This window comes from Trachinotus anak, unplaced genomic scaffold (assembly GCF_046630095.1).
Source record: "Trachinotus anak isolate AG129_WGS33_773 ecotype Australia unplaced genomic scaffold, CSIRO_AGI_Tana_v1 ptg000001l, whole genome shotgun sequence".
Classification (NCBI taxonomy): Eukaryota; Metazoa; Chordata; class Actinopteri; order Carangiformes; family Carangidae; genus Trachinotus; species Trachinotus anak.
The window spans coordinates 5925691-5939132 of NW_027273852.1; the positions used below are offsets into that span (position 1 = coordinate 5925691).

Consider the following 13442-nt stretch of genomic DNA (forward strand, 5'->3'; position numbering starts at 1 on the left):
GCATTGTTGGAAATCTTGAAATTGAGCTTGGAAAAAGGCAGGTTTCTTCAAATGTATTTTGATACTATAATTGTTATCAATACGTTTTTTATTGTTACAGCTTTGGTTAAACATGTCCTCATACACAGCTTATTTGCAACATTATTAATACTTCATGGAAACTTTTATTTGATGTTATTGGTAACTCCGGATGCAAAAAAGTGGTAAACAAATGGTAAAACCTGAATTGACCTGATCTTGTGTTTTTGTACAGGAAAACATGAAATGAGCTGAGTTTAGTTTTTGAAGGTTGTTGTTGATTTTCGGTTATACTTACAGCACTCCAGTGGGCTTCGGTTGTTGCGGACCAGAACCTTCTGGTTTGCAGCGCGGAACAGTCTTGTCCAGTTGACAGTGTTGTAGTAGCACAGCTGGCTGTTCTCTGCGATGTGGACATTTCCAGCGCTGATCTCTCTTAGAGACTGAAGCTGCAGTGATGAGATGCCCTGCTGCTTTAACACCAGCAGAGAGATCCCGCTGAGAGGGAAGAATGGGTGCAGTTGAGAGGAAGAGAGGGCCACACAGGAATGAAAGGAAGACATGATGAGCAGGAAGAGACAGGATAAAGTGGAACAGGGAGAGGAAGAAATGAAAGGAGGAAAAGGGAAGAGAGGCAGAAGAGCAGATGGATTTATTTCACAGCCTGTTTTTTGGTAAAAAGAAAAAAACTTATTTCCTCTGTCATATTATTTACTGTCCTTTTAATGAAAATACATTGAGTCATATAGCCAACTTACACTTATCTAATACATGTACTGTATTGTGTATATGCAAACTTCCTTTTTTTTAAGGAAAGCATAATGCTGCCTGGCAAACATTATTCTTAAACATACCTAAAACTAAAACTGTGTTTTTTTATCGTAAGGGTGCATTGTGTTGATAGTTAAATTACAATTAAATACCATTACTGTTAATACTGACAAACCTCTGGTGTCAAAGGGAAACCCTTATACATGCACCCTCCCCCTGAACTTGACATCCTTTTCTACATAGTATGAGAGTCTTAATAAGCACTTAACATTTCCACTGAATTTGCATATGAATAAACTGTCACTCATATGAAGCAGGGTTAGTGCAACACAGTAACATAGCAACCTACATATAGCAAGGGGAGCTCGATTGTTTATGTTGCTGTTGTATTTTGCACTGGAAAAAGTACAACTGGCTTGTGGCATCAGTATGGTCAGAGGGTGCATCTGAATTCTGGATTACGTCTTTAATTTGTGAACAATGTATAAAAAGAAAACAAACGCACAATAAACAAATATAGAGATGATGTCACTACCCAACTTCTTATAACCTGGACAACAATTCACCTTGGAATCAATTCATCTGAAACCTGTCAGGAGTTTTTTTTCCCTCTGTGCTCTGCTCTTGTTCTTGTAAATAAGACCTAGCAGCCTCTCTGTCGCATTTTACACTCCAAGCCACTGAGGCAATGGAAATGTGCTTGACTGCAGTCCAAAATCTAAATAGAACATTGAGGAGGGAGGAACTTCTTTGCTGAAAACTCACTTTCAAAATGTTAAAGTAAACATACAAAGAAAACAAATACTTTAGCACAAAAGTGGGGGGCATGAGTAGCAACGTTGATCTATGGTCTTAATTTGAGAATACTACCATTATGCAGTGTCACTTGAATGTGAAAAAGGCTACTAATTATCAACCCCATGGTCTCATTTTGTGTATGTTGATATTTAAAAATGAAACAGTGCGATCTTTAAAAATATTCCAAACAGCACCTGTCAAACTATAATTAACACACTGCATCAGCTTAATTTTTATTTTAACTTAGCTTTTCTTTGTTGTCACATCTTTCTTTGTGCAACTGCAACACTGTAACGTCAACAGGTTTAGTTTTTATGATTGAATCTGCAGGCCGCTCTTTCTTTCTTTTTGTTTTCAAACCCTACCCCCGCCCTTTCCCATAAGCCCCACTTGCACAGTTTAGAAATGACAGGAGGCCAGCGGGGTGTCAGAGCCATCAGATAGACAGAGTGTATGCAAGATCAAGCACAGGGCAAGGGTGGGTGGCAGGCTGTAATTTGTACTGCAGCCTGCTGTTTCCATCTGCAGGTGGAAGACACACAAGTGCACACACGCACACCCTCATGCACACACTGAGAGACACACAGCACAAAGACACACTGCATCCAACAGTCCACACTTTGCATGTAGCCGCTCATTCTGTTTCCATCCAAATGTCACGGCTAATTACTTTTGGACAAATGACTAAAAATTACATGATAAATAATTATGCTCTATGAGCTGGGTTAAAACAAAATAAGCTGGCTTGTTAAATGTCAAAACAAGAAGTCACAGAAAACGTGTTTCAGACACAGTGTTCTTTGGTACCAAAAATAAAGAACTGTACATGGCAAAATTCAAGTCCATCTTTTTTTTACACAAAAACAAATCAAACAAACAACATTTATTATTAATTTGCTAAAAAAATAATACATTTAACACCAGCTACTTACAAGCAACTGCTTGGCAGACATATTTAGCAAATTGGAAAAGCACTACTCTCTTTAATCCTCTTCTTCAGAGTGCTATAAAGTGTGCAACAACAGAGAAGCTGCATATTACACTAATTTCTGAAGCAGTATGCTGTTACTATTGTATGCTGTCAAATTAAATCAAAAGCAAATCAAAAAAAGTTCACAAAGCAATGTAAAAGACCATCTGATATGCTTATGTGCTATAGAATAAATATATTTAAATGCTTTGTTTGTTAATTTGTTTGAAGCCTCTTGGTTACCTCTGGTTTGAGTTCAAACAAAAACAGTGTGTGTTTATTAATTTTGTACTATTCTAATAGCATCGTCCTGGCTTAGTAGGAAGTTTTAATACATTTTGACAAATCCATTCACCACTGAATTCACTCTGTTTCTAACGTCCCAGATCTCAGCTTTACTATATTTTTTTTCCTTTCCTTTACGAGCAGCTATGATAAAAATTACATACATAGTCTTAAAAAATATAATCACAGCAACACTATTATGTTCTCACCTGTACAGCGCTCTTCCGCCAATAGTTACCAGGTTGGAGAAAACACTCAAGTCTGTCATGTTGTCAGGCCAAGACTGGATGTTCAGGAAGCCTAAATGGGGACACACACACATACACAGACACAGAGGTTTTAATGACTCGCTACTACTGACAGACCAGAATCAGCTGTCTATCATGTCCTCTCTTTCACACAGTGATAATAAAATGACTAGGGAGAGTTGGCATTTCTGTGAAATTAGGAACATGCCAGGGACCACAGTAACCACACCACCTGAGCCTCATCTGAAGGCAGCCAAACACCACTAACCCAGGAAAATGTTATAGGCACAGCAACTCCACAGAGGAGTTTGATGCAAGCCATGATGAGTTTACAGTTCGATATGTCAATATTTTGGCATTTTCTTTATCTGCCTCCCTACTGTTGAATCATTTAGATGATGAAATGAATAGCTAAAAAGGATGGCTTTGGCTCATTTAATATTTTCAATTATGGATTCAGAAATATGAAATATTTAGTAGAGGAATGGTAGGGAGGTACAATCCCAAAACCAACACCAGAGGACAAACAAAACAGTTGGATGGATGAGGCTATGAGACCAGGGAAAATCTCAAACCAAGAATAGAGGTAAGAGATGAGAAACCCCCCACCCCCCACACACAATATTTTATATTACTTTATCATTGAAAGAAAACACAAAGACCACAAGCTGCTGTTGTACTGCCGTCATGACAAACGCGAAAAAGGTTGTGTATGGATGAGAAAAACCCTGTGGGTGTGATGGGTGCTGTGGTGCATTCTCCAATCAATGAACAGTATCTGACTCCATTATATCAAACAGCGTGTTTTCTTCCCACAGGATGCATAAATTTGTTTATTCAGAAATGGGGGGGTGGGGGGTGGCAAGGGGAGTTGTGGAGAAAGAAGACTGCTCATGGCTTGTTGACAAGAGAGCAATAACCTTAGTAATACCTTTATCAGTTCGTAGCCATCGTTTTGTTTGTTATGTCAATCCCATCTGAGCAGCAGCAGGGTCTGAGTGAATGCTCATTAAGAGTGTTTGATGATGAAATGAATGAAAAAAAGGCAGGTAATTGTAGGGAATCACACACCAGGGCTCATGCAAATGGACATGAGCTGAAGTTGATACACATTCTCACACTAGATTTGTTCTTGGTTGCAGGCAAAAAGATTTAAACAACAAAAAAAAAAGGATAAATTTAATATTATTATATTTTTTCTAAACTGGAAAAAATACTTCTGTGTGAAATTTAATGCTTTTTATAATGTTGTTTACTTCTTTTCCAAGAGAAGATACAATATGGGTATAATAGTGCCATTTTGATGGAATGTTAATCGGAATTCATTTTGTTGTTGAATATTATCTGATATTTATACATAAACCTCAAATTTATTAAAGGAAAATGGTTGCTTGCAGTTTAAGTATTCGTCCATCTTGTTTATTGCATCCCTATCCCCGGCCTCCTGGTGTGTAGTTTGAGATGGTGAGGGCTTCTTGGCCCAGAGGCAGCAGTGCTACAGAACTGTTAGTGTTGTACTTGTCGACACTAATTGTCTTAATGACATAACCTGCAGTGCTGAGGCACCTCGCAGCTTCGCCATAGTGCTCTTTCGGGGGACGGGGGTGCTTCCTAATCAGAGTAACAAGCTATTGCCTGCTGCACACTTGCTTCTGCTAATGTAATAATGCACACACATATGCTTTACATGTACAAGGTAGGTACAGATTCTCTGTGCATTGGGAAAACCTACTGGTATATACACTTTCAGCTAGAATCACATTTTCATAAAATTTCACAGCTTTAATATTTCCTCAACTGAAAGCTGCTTTATATGATGTGAGGTTTCAAATGTATTTATTTATTTACTCTTTTTTAGGGATTCTGCCGTTATCTTTGTTTTCTTGCTGTCAACAACTCCCACTTAAACTCCAAAAACAATAATACGACAGTTTTCTCTCACATCTCATCTTCTAGACCACATCTAGACCACATGTCAGATGCTACAACTGGCAGAAAGGATGCGCTGAAGCATTGCAGAGAGTCTAGTACATACATGTAACATATGGACAATACTAACACAAGTACAGGTTTATAGGTGTTGCCTCATCTTTGTGCAGAAAAAGTGAAGAGATCACCGAGCAGCAAATCATGTGCCGCTGAGAGGCACATCAGTGGCACACCAATGCATACAGCAAATTACAGCATGGAGCCAATTAGAGAAGAAGGTCATGAGTTCACAAGCAAAGGTTAAGAAGGCTTAAGTTGGGATGATTACACTCTGAGTCACAACACAGAGAAACCCACTTATGCTAAATTGTGTGAGCAGATCGCCTACTCTTCGGGTGAAACCTGGGCAGGTGATATTTCTTTGAAAAAGAGAAGCCACTGAAATCACTGAACAAAAGAAAGAAAGAGAGAAAGGATTGAAGAGGGTCAGACGGGTGTAGTGGAGCTGTCCTCCTACACAGCTCATCTGAAAGCTTTAGCAATGCTAGTTGTAACCTTGGGGTCACAGAGGCAGGTTGGCTGCCTCAGTCAGAAGTCACGTTCTTTTGACAGCTTGGAGAGATGACAAGCTGAGCTGACACACATCTCTGACTACATGGTGTTTGGCCACTGGTTTGTCCCCATCACCTTCTCTCAAACAGCCATCACCAACCAAAAGAGAAGAAAAACAAAAGCCCTGGGAAGTTAAGTTTTATTTTTTATAATTTATATGTTATTTATTGTCACAGTGGGTGGGTGGGTGGGTGGTCGACATGCAGCAATGGTCGATTTGAACCCAGCTCAGCTATGGAAAAATACTTTAACATGCATTTAGAGGAATATAAACTCAGGGTCACCACTTAAACAGCTAATTACCAGTTGTACTTGAATGACAGTTTATAGTCTTTTAAATCTCTCCTGTCACTCTCCTTGCACATTTTGCATCTCTCTTAGACCAAATGAAGTTCACACAGTTAATTAGTTGTCAGTTTGTTTCCTTCTCGTCTGATTGTTACATCTGCTTAGATTCTTTCTCTTCCTGCCTCTTCTTACTGTCTGTTTTTCTCTATCAGTTGCAAAGGAGGTAAAATATCTCACAAAAATGATTTATTTCAGTGTATATTGCAGAGATGCTGTTTACATCCAAAAGACAACAAAAGTAATTCTGCTACATCAAACATCAACACAGTCCTTAGCAAATGTGTATTTTTAGGGGAAACTAGATCATAAGGCCTCTGCTTTTTTGAACCCCCTTCATAAGTCAAAAATATCACAGACAATATTTCAACAGTAAGATTTTCTCATTTCAAGAGAGACTGCCACATTGGAGATACAATGTTTCTTTCTGATGGCATCGTCAAATGTCTAAGCTGGAAAAATGACAGCATATATGTGACTCAGAGGTGGTGATGTCGTAGAGGAGCTGGGGGATTAACGATGCGCACCACATGTTCTGGATCTTTTCTTCATGGTGCGTGAAGGGAGAGCTGGGACTGTGGGACTCAAGGCTAGGGACTCCCACAGGGAGAAGCAGCAGTGAGACAGAGGAGATCGAAAGACTCATCTGATATTCATCTTATGCTGCGATGTCTGTCCTTGGTGTGGACAGTCTCACAGTCTCAGGGGTGAGGGGTGAGGTTGGCTTGAGCAAATACAAACGCAAATACACACACACAAGCCTCACATACAAGTATATCCACACTATATAAGGCGTGAATGTGCAAGAGGACTGATCAGGTTTAGAGTATTTGTAATTTATTTATTGTTTAGTAATTTGTATGCCTGTGCACAGATGCATACTGCACAACCAGTGCTACTCACCTGTGATCTCACGAACGGTGCGGAATACGCTGAGTTTTTCTGGGTCCAAAGCTTCAATATTGTGATAGACATCCCTGTGAATGATGAAGGGAGAGCAGAAGAACATAAACAAAGAGAGGAAGAACAAAGTATCTGCTTTTTGTTCTGTGTAGAAAAAGAATGTGAGATCGTCTTAATCGCAGTGATGAAATATGAGCTGCATTTACCCATGGAACATGACAGTTCATAATACCAAATCAAATCATGTGATCTTTGTGTGGTGCGTTTGTCTCTTAAAAAGCTTACTTACAGAATTGTGACAGATTACTTGCATATATACATACTGTATATCAATCAAAATATGATATATACATGTTTGTTTTGTCTTTGACAGAGTATATGCCACAATCCCCACAGCAAATTCCTTTTACACTCTTTAGGGTATGAGCACATACAGTTCTGTCTAACAGTACTTTTACTCTCAAGGCTTTTTCAGCATCAGCTCACTTAACACTTGCCATCGCTGACAATGATAGAATTGTTTATACTCATTCATTAAGCTACTTTTATCTCGAGCAATTTACATTAATAGTGGAATACATGGGGAGAAAAAAACAACACACAGACATCTGAGAGAGAAAGGAACATTACTAAAAGCATCATTCTGATTATTTATTTAATTAAAAACACTGAAATTTATATTCTTAATTCCAAGATGGGCTATATTCAATTACTAAAAATCAAAGTCACTCAATACTGGATTTTTGTTTTTCAGATTGATCAACATATTTTATCTTAACATTATCAATCCTGGACTTCTTTAATTAAAAGCTACACTCTTTAGATGATAATCTGATAATCTCAACTCTTACCCTTTGATTCCAGTAATAAGGAACACCAGGTTGCCATTGATTTTGGTGCAGTTGACAAACTTGTCAATGTTGCTGGAGTCCACTGTCTGAGCAGCCTGTAGGCTGGCTGTACCAATGCCATCGCATGCTGGAATACACATAGTGAGACAGCAAAATGCATTAGTTTGATTAAATAACAGTTTAATTAAATAGCGCCAACACGCTTAAAACAATGGAGATTCAAAGGTGCAGTGTGACGTATTTCAAAGAACCAGTACATCAATTTTCAGTGAATGACAATATTTTTGTATTAACACTACAAGTATTCAAACATGATGAGACCACACATGATGAAGTTGCTAGTCTCTGGCTCATGTCATTGGAATTCTATATATTCCTCAAAAATAAAACTGCCTGAACCCAGTTTCACTGGTTTTGCACTCCTTCTGGTTTTAGGTCTGTTTGCAGTGGAAGAGAAGCATGTGTTTCCTGTGTGTGGCATAAAGTAAATTTGCAAATTTCAAGCCAAATGGGTACTCGTGTTCTGATGTAAGAGGCCACTGATAGCCCGGTTTGTTTATCATGGTTGTATTCATGTCTCAGAATTAATGTGGCAATAATTTGTTTGATGTACAAATACTGAATATAGCATCTTCATGGCTTTATCTATATGAACAGTGATGCATCACTTTGACAAGTTGATAAATGGCTAAATAAATTGGAAATTAACTAACTACAAAGAAAAGCTACTGTATTTTTGAACATTTGTGGTTTACCTTTCGGGCAGATGTCAGTACATGGAATGCACATCTTAATGCGGTTCTCCTCCACCTCCATCTTGTTACTGGGGCATGCTCTCACACAGGAGCTATGGTCCACCACAAAGTTATCTGAAAAACAATTTATTGTAAATGTCAAATACATGGCACTTAGTGTAGGTACAGTAATAACAAAAAAGTGGTTAAAGTCACTTTCATACACTTTTACACACTGATCTAATGAAAAATACCACACTATACAGTAGGCCACGAATAAAAAAAAAAAAAAAAAAAGAACTTGACACTGTATTTTGTGCTGCAGTTTAATCAAGCCATAGATATGCACAAAACCATGACTTATTGTGCATTTCAAAAGCAGCAATTTCACCACACTACAACACTAAACATTTTAAATGGTTACATTATACAGTATCTTATATCTGTCTAAAAGCAATACTGCCTTCAAGCACCACTGGCTGCTGGTTGCCCTTTTCACTGATGTTGGGAACAGCATGGGATGAGATGTTAGCTGATAGTAACAGCAAAACCAACAATAGTGCAAAGCAAAAGAAAAAATGATGCTAATGCGGACCGTCTGTTTCCTTCTCACCTTTACTGAGCAGGTGAATAACAACTATAACCTCAGACTATTTTCAGCTGTTTCAAGGTAGACAGCTCATTATGAAGAAGAAGTCGGGGCGAGACCTTGACCAACAGTATATCAGTGAAATGTGTAACAGAATGAATGAGGATTTGTTCTGTTCTGTTATTTGTTTGCTACTTGTTTGGCCAGTGATTTCCATCTCTGAAGTTTACCCAATATGCCAGCTCTTGTTCATGGCAAAGCTGGCTTGAATACATATTAACATCAGAGACATATTACAGACAGACTCTATCAGACTGACTATGCAAGGTTTCGTTTTTCCAGACACTGTTTCTTGTCAAGGTAAGACACGAACCTGATAGCGGAAGAGTAAAAACCCAGTAGACTCTACTTTTCTAAGTGTCACACAATGTTAAGAAGCTTCAAAGTACTGAATGCAATAGAATGAGGTACAGCATCTTATTTTCGTGCCAGCGAAAGCCAGAGCTGGAGTCATTATGTTCTTGGGTTGTCTGTCCATCCATCCGTCCGTCCCATCCTTGTGAATGTGACATCTCAGTAATGCCTTAACAGAACTTCTTCAAATTTGGCACAAGAATTCACTTGGACTCAAGGATGAACTGATTAGAATCTGGTGGTCAAAGGTCAAAGGTCAAGGTCACTGTCACCTCAAAAAATTTGGCAATAACTTACAAATGCAGACCTTAATTATGACACAGACTCTGACTCTAATTCAAATATCTATAAAGATAAAGTGATAAAGTGATGACATTTTACAATTAAATAAAATCAGAAAATACATTCCACATGTTCAAAGGTCAATTTCACTGTGACATCAGAACATTCTGTGAAAACGCTTCTGGCCATTATTCAATGCTGTAACTCACGAACGGGAGATCGCGACCATATTTCCTGCAATTTGGCTGATTGGCGGAGGCGTACAACCACAAGGGGGTAATTCTAGTTTGGTATTCATGGTGTAAATAGTACAAAAGCAATTCAACATTCATACATATCAGCTATTATTAAAGAAGGTAGACATTGTGGCACGATTTTATGAGAGTTTTAAGTGACAAAAGAATGAATTCTAAATCACTTTTACCCTGTAAGGTTTGCCACCCTTAAAGGAGAGGTTCAGAATAGACACAAGATATAATACTTTGAGTATGCTGCATTGTGGCATAGTTTGATGGGGTTTGGGAGGTGACAAGTACAAACTCATTACTGACACCAAAATATCAATGTAACTCTTGATTGTTGCCTAGAGCAGCCACACTGATTTTATCAACCAACTTATAGGTGCAATTTAACGCATGATGCAGCACAGAGGAGAATCAAAACTGTAATTTCCCAAGTGCTAACAGTATGTCCACTTGAAAAAACAGACCAGTGACAAATTATAGAAAAAACTTAAATTACTGCGTCACTGTTGTATGCCTCAGCCAACCAGTCACGTTGCGAGTTGCAGGTCACAACCTTCCTTTCTGTTCCTGAGTTACGGTATTGAATAATGGCCAGACATGTTTTTGCAGAACATTATGATATCACAGTGAAGTTGACCATTGACCATTTGTATGTAAAATGTCACCACATCATGTATTTAAATTGTGTCAAATTAGCATATGAATTCTTGAGTTATGGCCTAACTTTTTGAGGTCACAGTGACCTTGACCTTTAACCTTCGACCAAGAAATTCTAATGAGTTTATCCTTGAGTCCAAATGAATGTTTAACAAAATTTAAACAAATTCCCTCCAGGCATTCCTGAGATATATCATGTTGACGAGACAGGGATGGATGGATAGACAGACGGATGACCTGAAAACATAATGCATAAAGGAGATATAAAAACATAAAAACACAAAATGAATAACAATGTTGGATGAACGAATTAGACAGGACTGTACCACCATCATGAAGAGACCAAACAAGGGAAGAAATGTGTTTCTGTTCTTAAAGAGCTGATCCACAGAATCGAACAATCTAAACCAAGGTGCAGTGAAGCTACTCTGGCGAAACTGTCTCACTTAAACACATTATAATGGTTTTTCTTGAAATTTGTCATCAGACTGTGGATCTGTGGCCTTAGCATTTTTCATAAAAGAGCAATTTGATGTAAGGGTGATGGTTCTTTGTCTATCTAATGTTTTCTTAGTGTAATATGTAGAAATAGAAGAGAGCAATCTGCATACTGAAACTCAAGGAGGCCTTGCCCTATCTATTCACCCATTCACAGAAGTAAATAATCCCAGTGCTAAAGATCAGACTTTATTTTCCTCTCCTTTCCTTTCCTTTCCTTTCCTTTCCTTTCCTTTCCTTTCCTTTCCTTTCCTTTCCTTCCCTTCAGGACCTTCCTATTTGAAACCAATGAATACCCTTCAACCCTGACATTCTGAGTACGGACATGTGATACGTCAATTTCAGAGTGACAGTAGGGAGTAAAAGACGAGAACACACACACACACACACACATTTGTGTTTCTCTTTCAGAGAACCCACATTGATATAATGTATTGCCTACTTTACCTTAAAGATTCTGTAAAGCAGAAAAACATATGGGTTCTGAGTTTGCCACACCACAGAAAAATGGCATATCAAACCCCCTGTCAAATTTGAATGAATAGAAATATTGCCAAATATATATAATTAGGTTTCAAACTTGAAAAAATAAGCAGTATCATCAACTCTGGAATGCTGGGGGCGTGTCCGCTGGAGGCTCTGAAACCACGCCCACCGTCGGGAGAGCTTCCGCATCTCTTAACAGTCTAACAAATTTATACTGAAAGGAAACATGACTACGTCCAACAGCTACACTGATTGTACACACACACTCACGTGTTGTATATATTTTCACATTATAATTTTTCCGATGCCCTGGACATTTTCTATTTCGATTTCAGCATCGATAAGAGAAATAGCTTATAAGCTATACATGGAGCTAACTTAGCCCATTTTCCATTAGTCAAAAAACCTGCTAAGAGCCGCTAACATTGGGCTTTTGTGGGCAATGATGAAGGGTTTAATCGGCATTCACAGCCAGGTTAAATGATTTTGCAGTAGACACGGGTATTTATTGGCTCCTGCTCCGATCGGCTCCGATCGGCATTGATGTAAACACAAAACCCGGGTGAACCCACTAATTTTCATCTCTTTTCCCGCTGTAACATCTCAGAGGACACACACACAGACACACACCTGTCACCTGTCCAACATGGCGCCATTACACCAGAACCTCTGCGGCTACACTGATAGTGGGGATGAAAGAGTGAGCTGTAGCTCTGAAAGTTTTAAAAACACACAATCACAGATCGAAACATCTCATACAGAGGCTCCGACACTTTGACAGACTTTCACCAGTTTGCAGGCCGGCTAGCAGCTCACTCTCCCTCCACTGCTTCTGTGTGTGTGTGAGCTCTAAGTGCAGAGGTGACATCGCTCCCTGCAGTTGTGTTTGTCCAGAGTCCGAACAGACAAACTCGACTGGCGGTGGAAAAGAAGTGCTTTTAATAGCAGGTTTACCCACTATTTCATGAGAGGATGAAGCGGAACCATCCTTCTGGTCATGAAAAGAAGGGAAAAGTCATGAGTGAATAACTGATTATCAATTCATACATTATTCTCTAATTACTAATAACAACACACCGTTGCAATTGCAGCCTCTAGGAAAGACACATTTAGAGAGGGAAGGCTCAGCTAACCAGCAATAACTCGACACTGAGAGGGAGAACCACTGATGCTGGTACATTCCCTACAGCTTTAGGGGCGGGATATGCTAAATGGGGGTCCAAGTGCGTCACCAAAAACGCTCAATGCAAAAATGATGAAACACAGTTTAACGGTATAACTGCACAATTCAGTACCACACAAGTTTCACATGTTTCACATGTTTTCAGGAATAGTTCTCCAACATATATATTGATTTTATAAACAAATCTGTGAATTTGCTTTACAGGATCTTTAATCTTAACTAAATATATACCCCTAACATGTATCCTCAGCTTAATCTCACCTAATTCATCCCCAGAGCTTTAAATCAAGTCTTAAACCTTGAACGGACCTTTGTAGAAGTGAGGACCAGCAACAATGTCCTCACTTGCCAAGGTCTAAAACCGAAAAAAGAGCGTGCACATTCACAAACACATTCAGGTTATCTCAGGAAAACATGAGATGAGCTGTATTTATATTAGCAATATTTGCCCTGCAAAATGATCTGGCGGTTGTAATGAGGATGTTATGAGAAGCTTTAGGAGTAAATGCAATTCAAACTCCCCCCAGTATCTAATTGTTGTTCTTGGTCAGGACAAAACTTTGATTTGAGGCAGAGCAGTAGGAAGAGTTGGTGTGTGTGCTTTGCGTGATTGTGTTCCATGGC

General features: G+C 38.8%; 1 protein-coding gene across 2 annotated transcripts in view; it reads right to left on the minus strand.

The window, feature by feature from the left end:
* LOC139606674 (receptor tyrosine-protein kinase erbB-4-like) overlaps nt 1-13442 on the minus strand; it is a 298222-nt gene that overhangs the window by 83617 nt on the left and 201163 nt on the right. For both annotated transcript variants that reach the window (XM_071459072.1, XM_071458981.1), the window contains exons 8-12: nt 8486-8599; nt 7731-7857; nt 6880-6953; nt 3052-3142; nt 317-516 (exon numbers count right to left, since the gene is read on the minus strand). In XM_071459072.1, coding sequence (XP_071315173.1) covers nt 317-516; nt 3052-3142; nt 6880-6953; nt 7731-7857; nt 8486-8599 — 606 coding nt within the window. The remainder of the gene's footprint in view (nt 1-316; nt 517-3051; nt 3143-6879; nt 6954-7730; nt 7858-8485; nt 8600-13442) is intronic.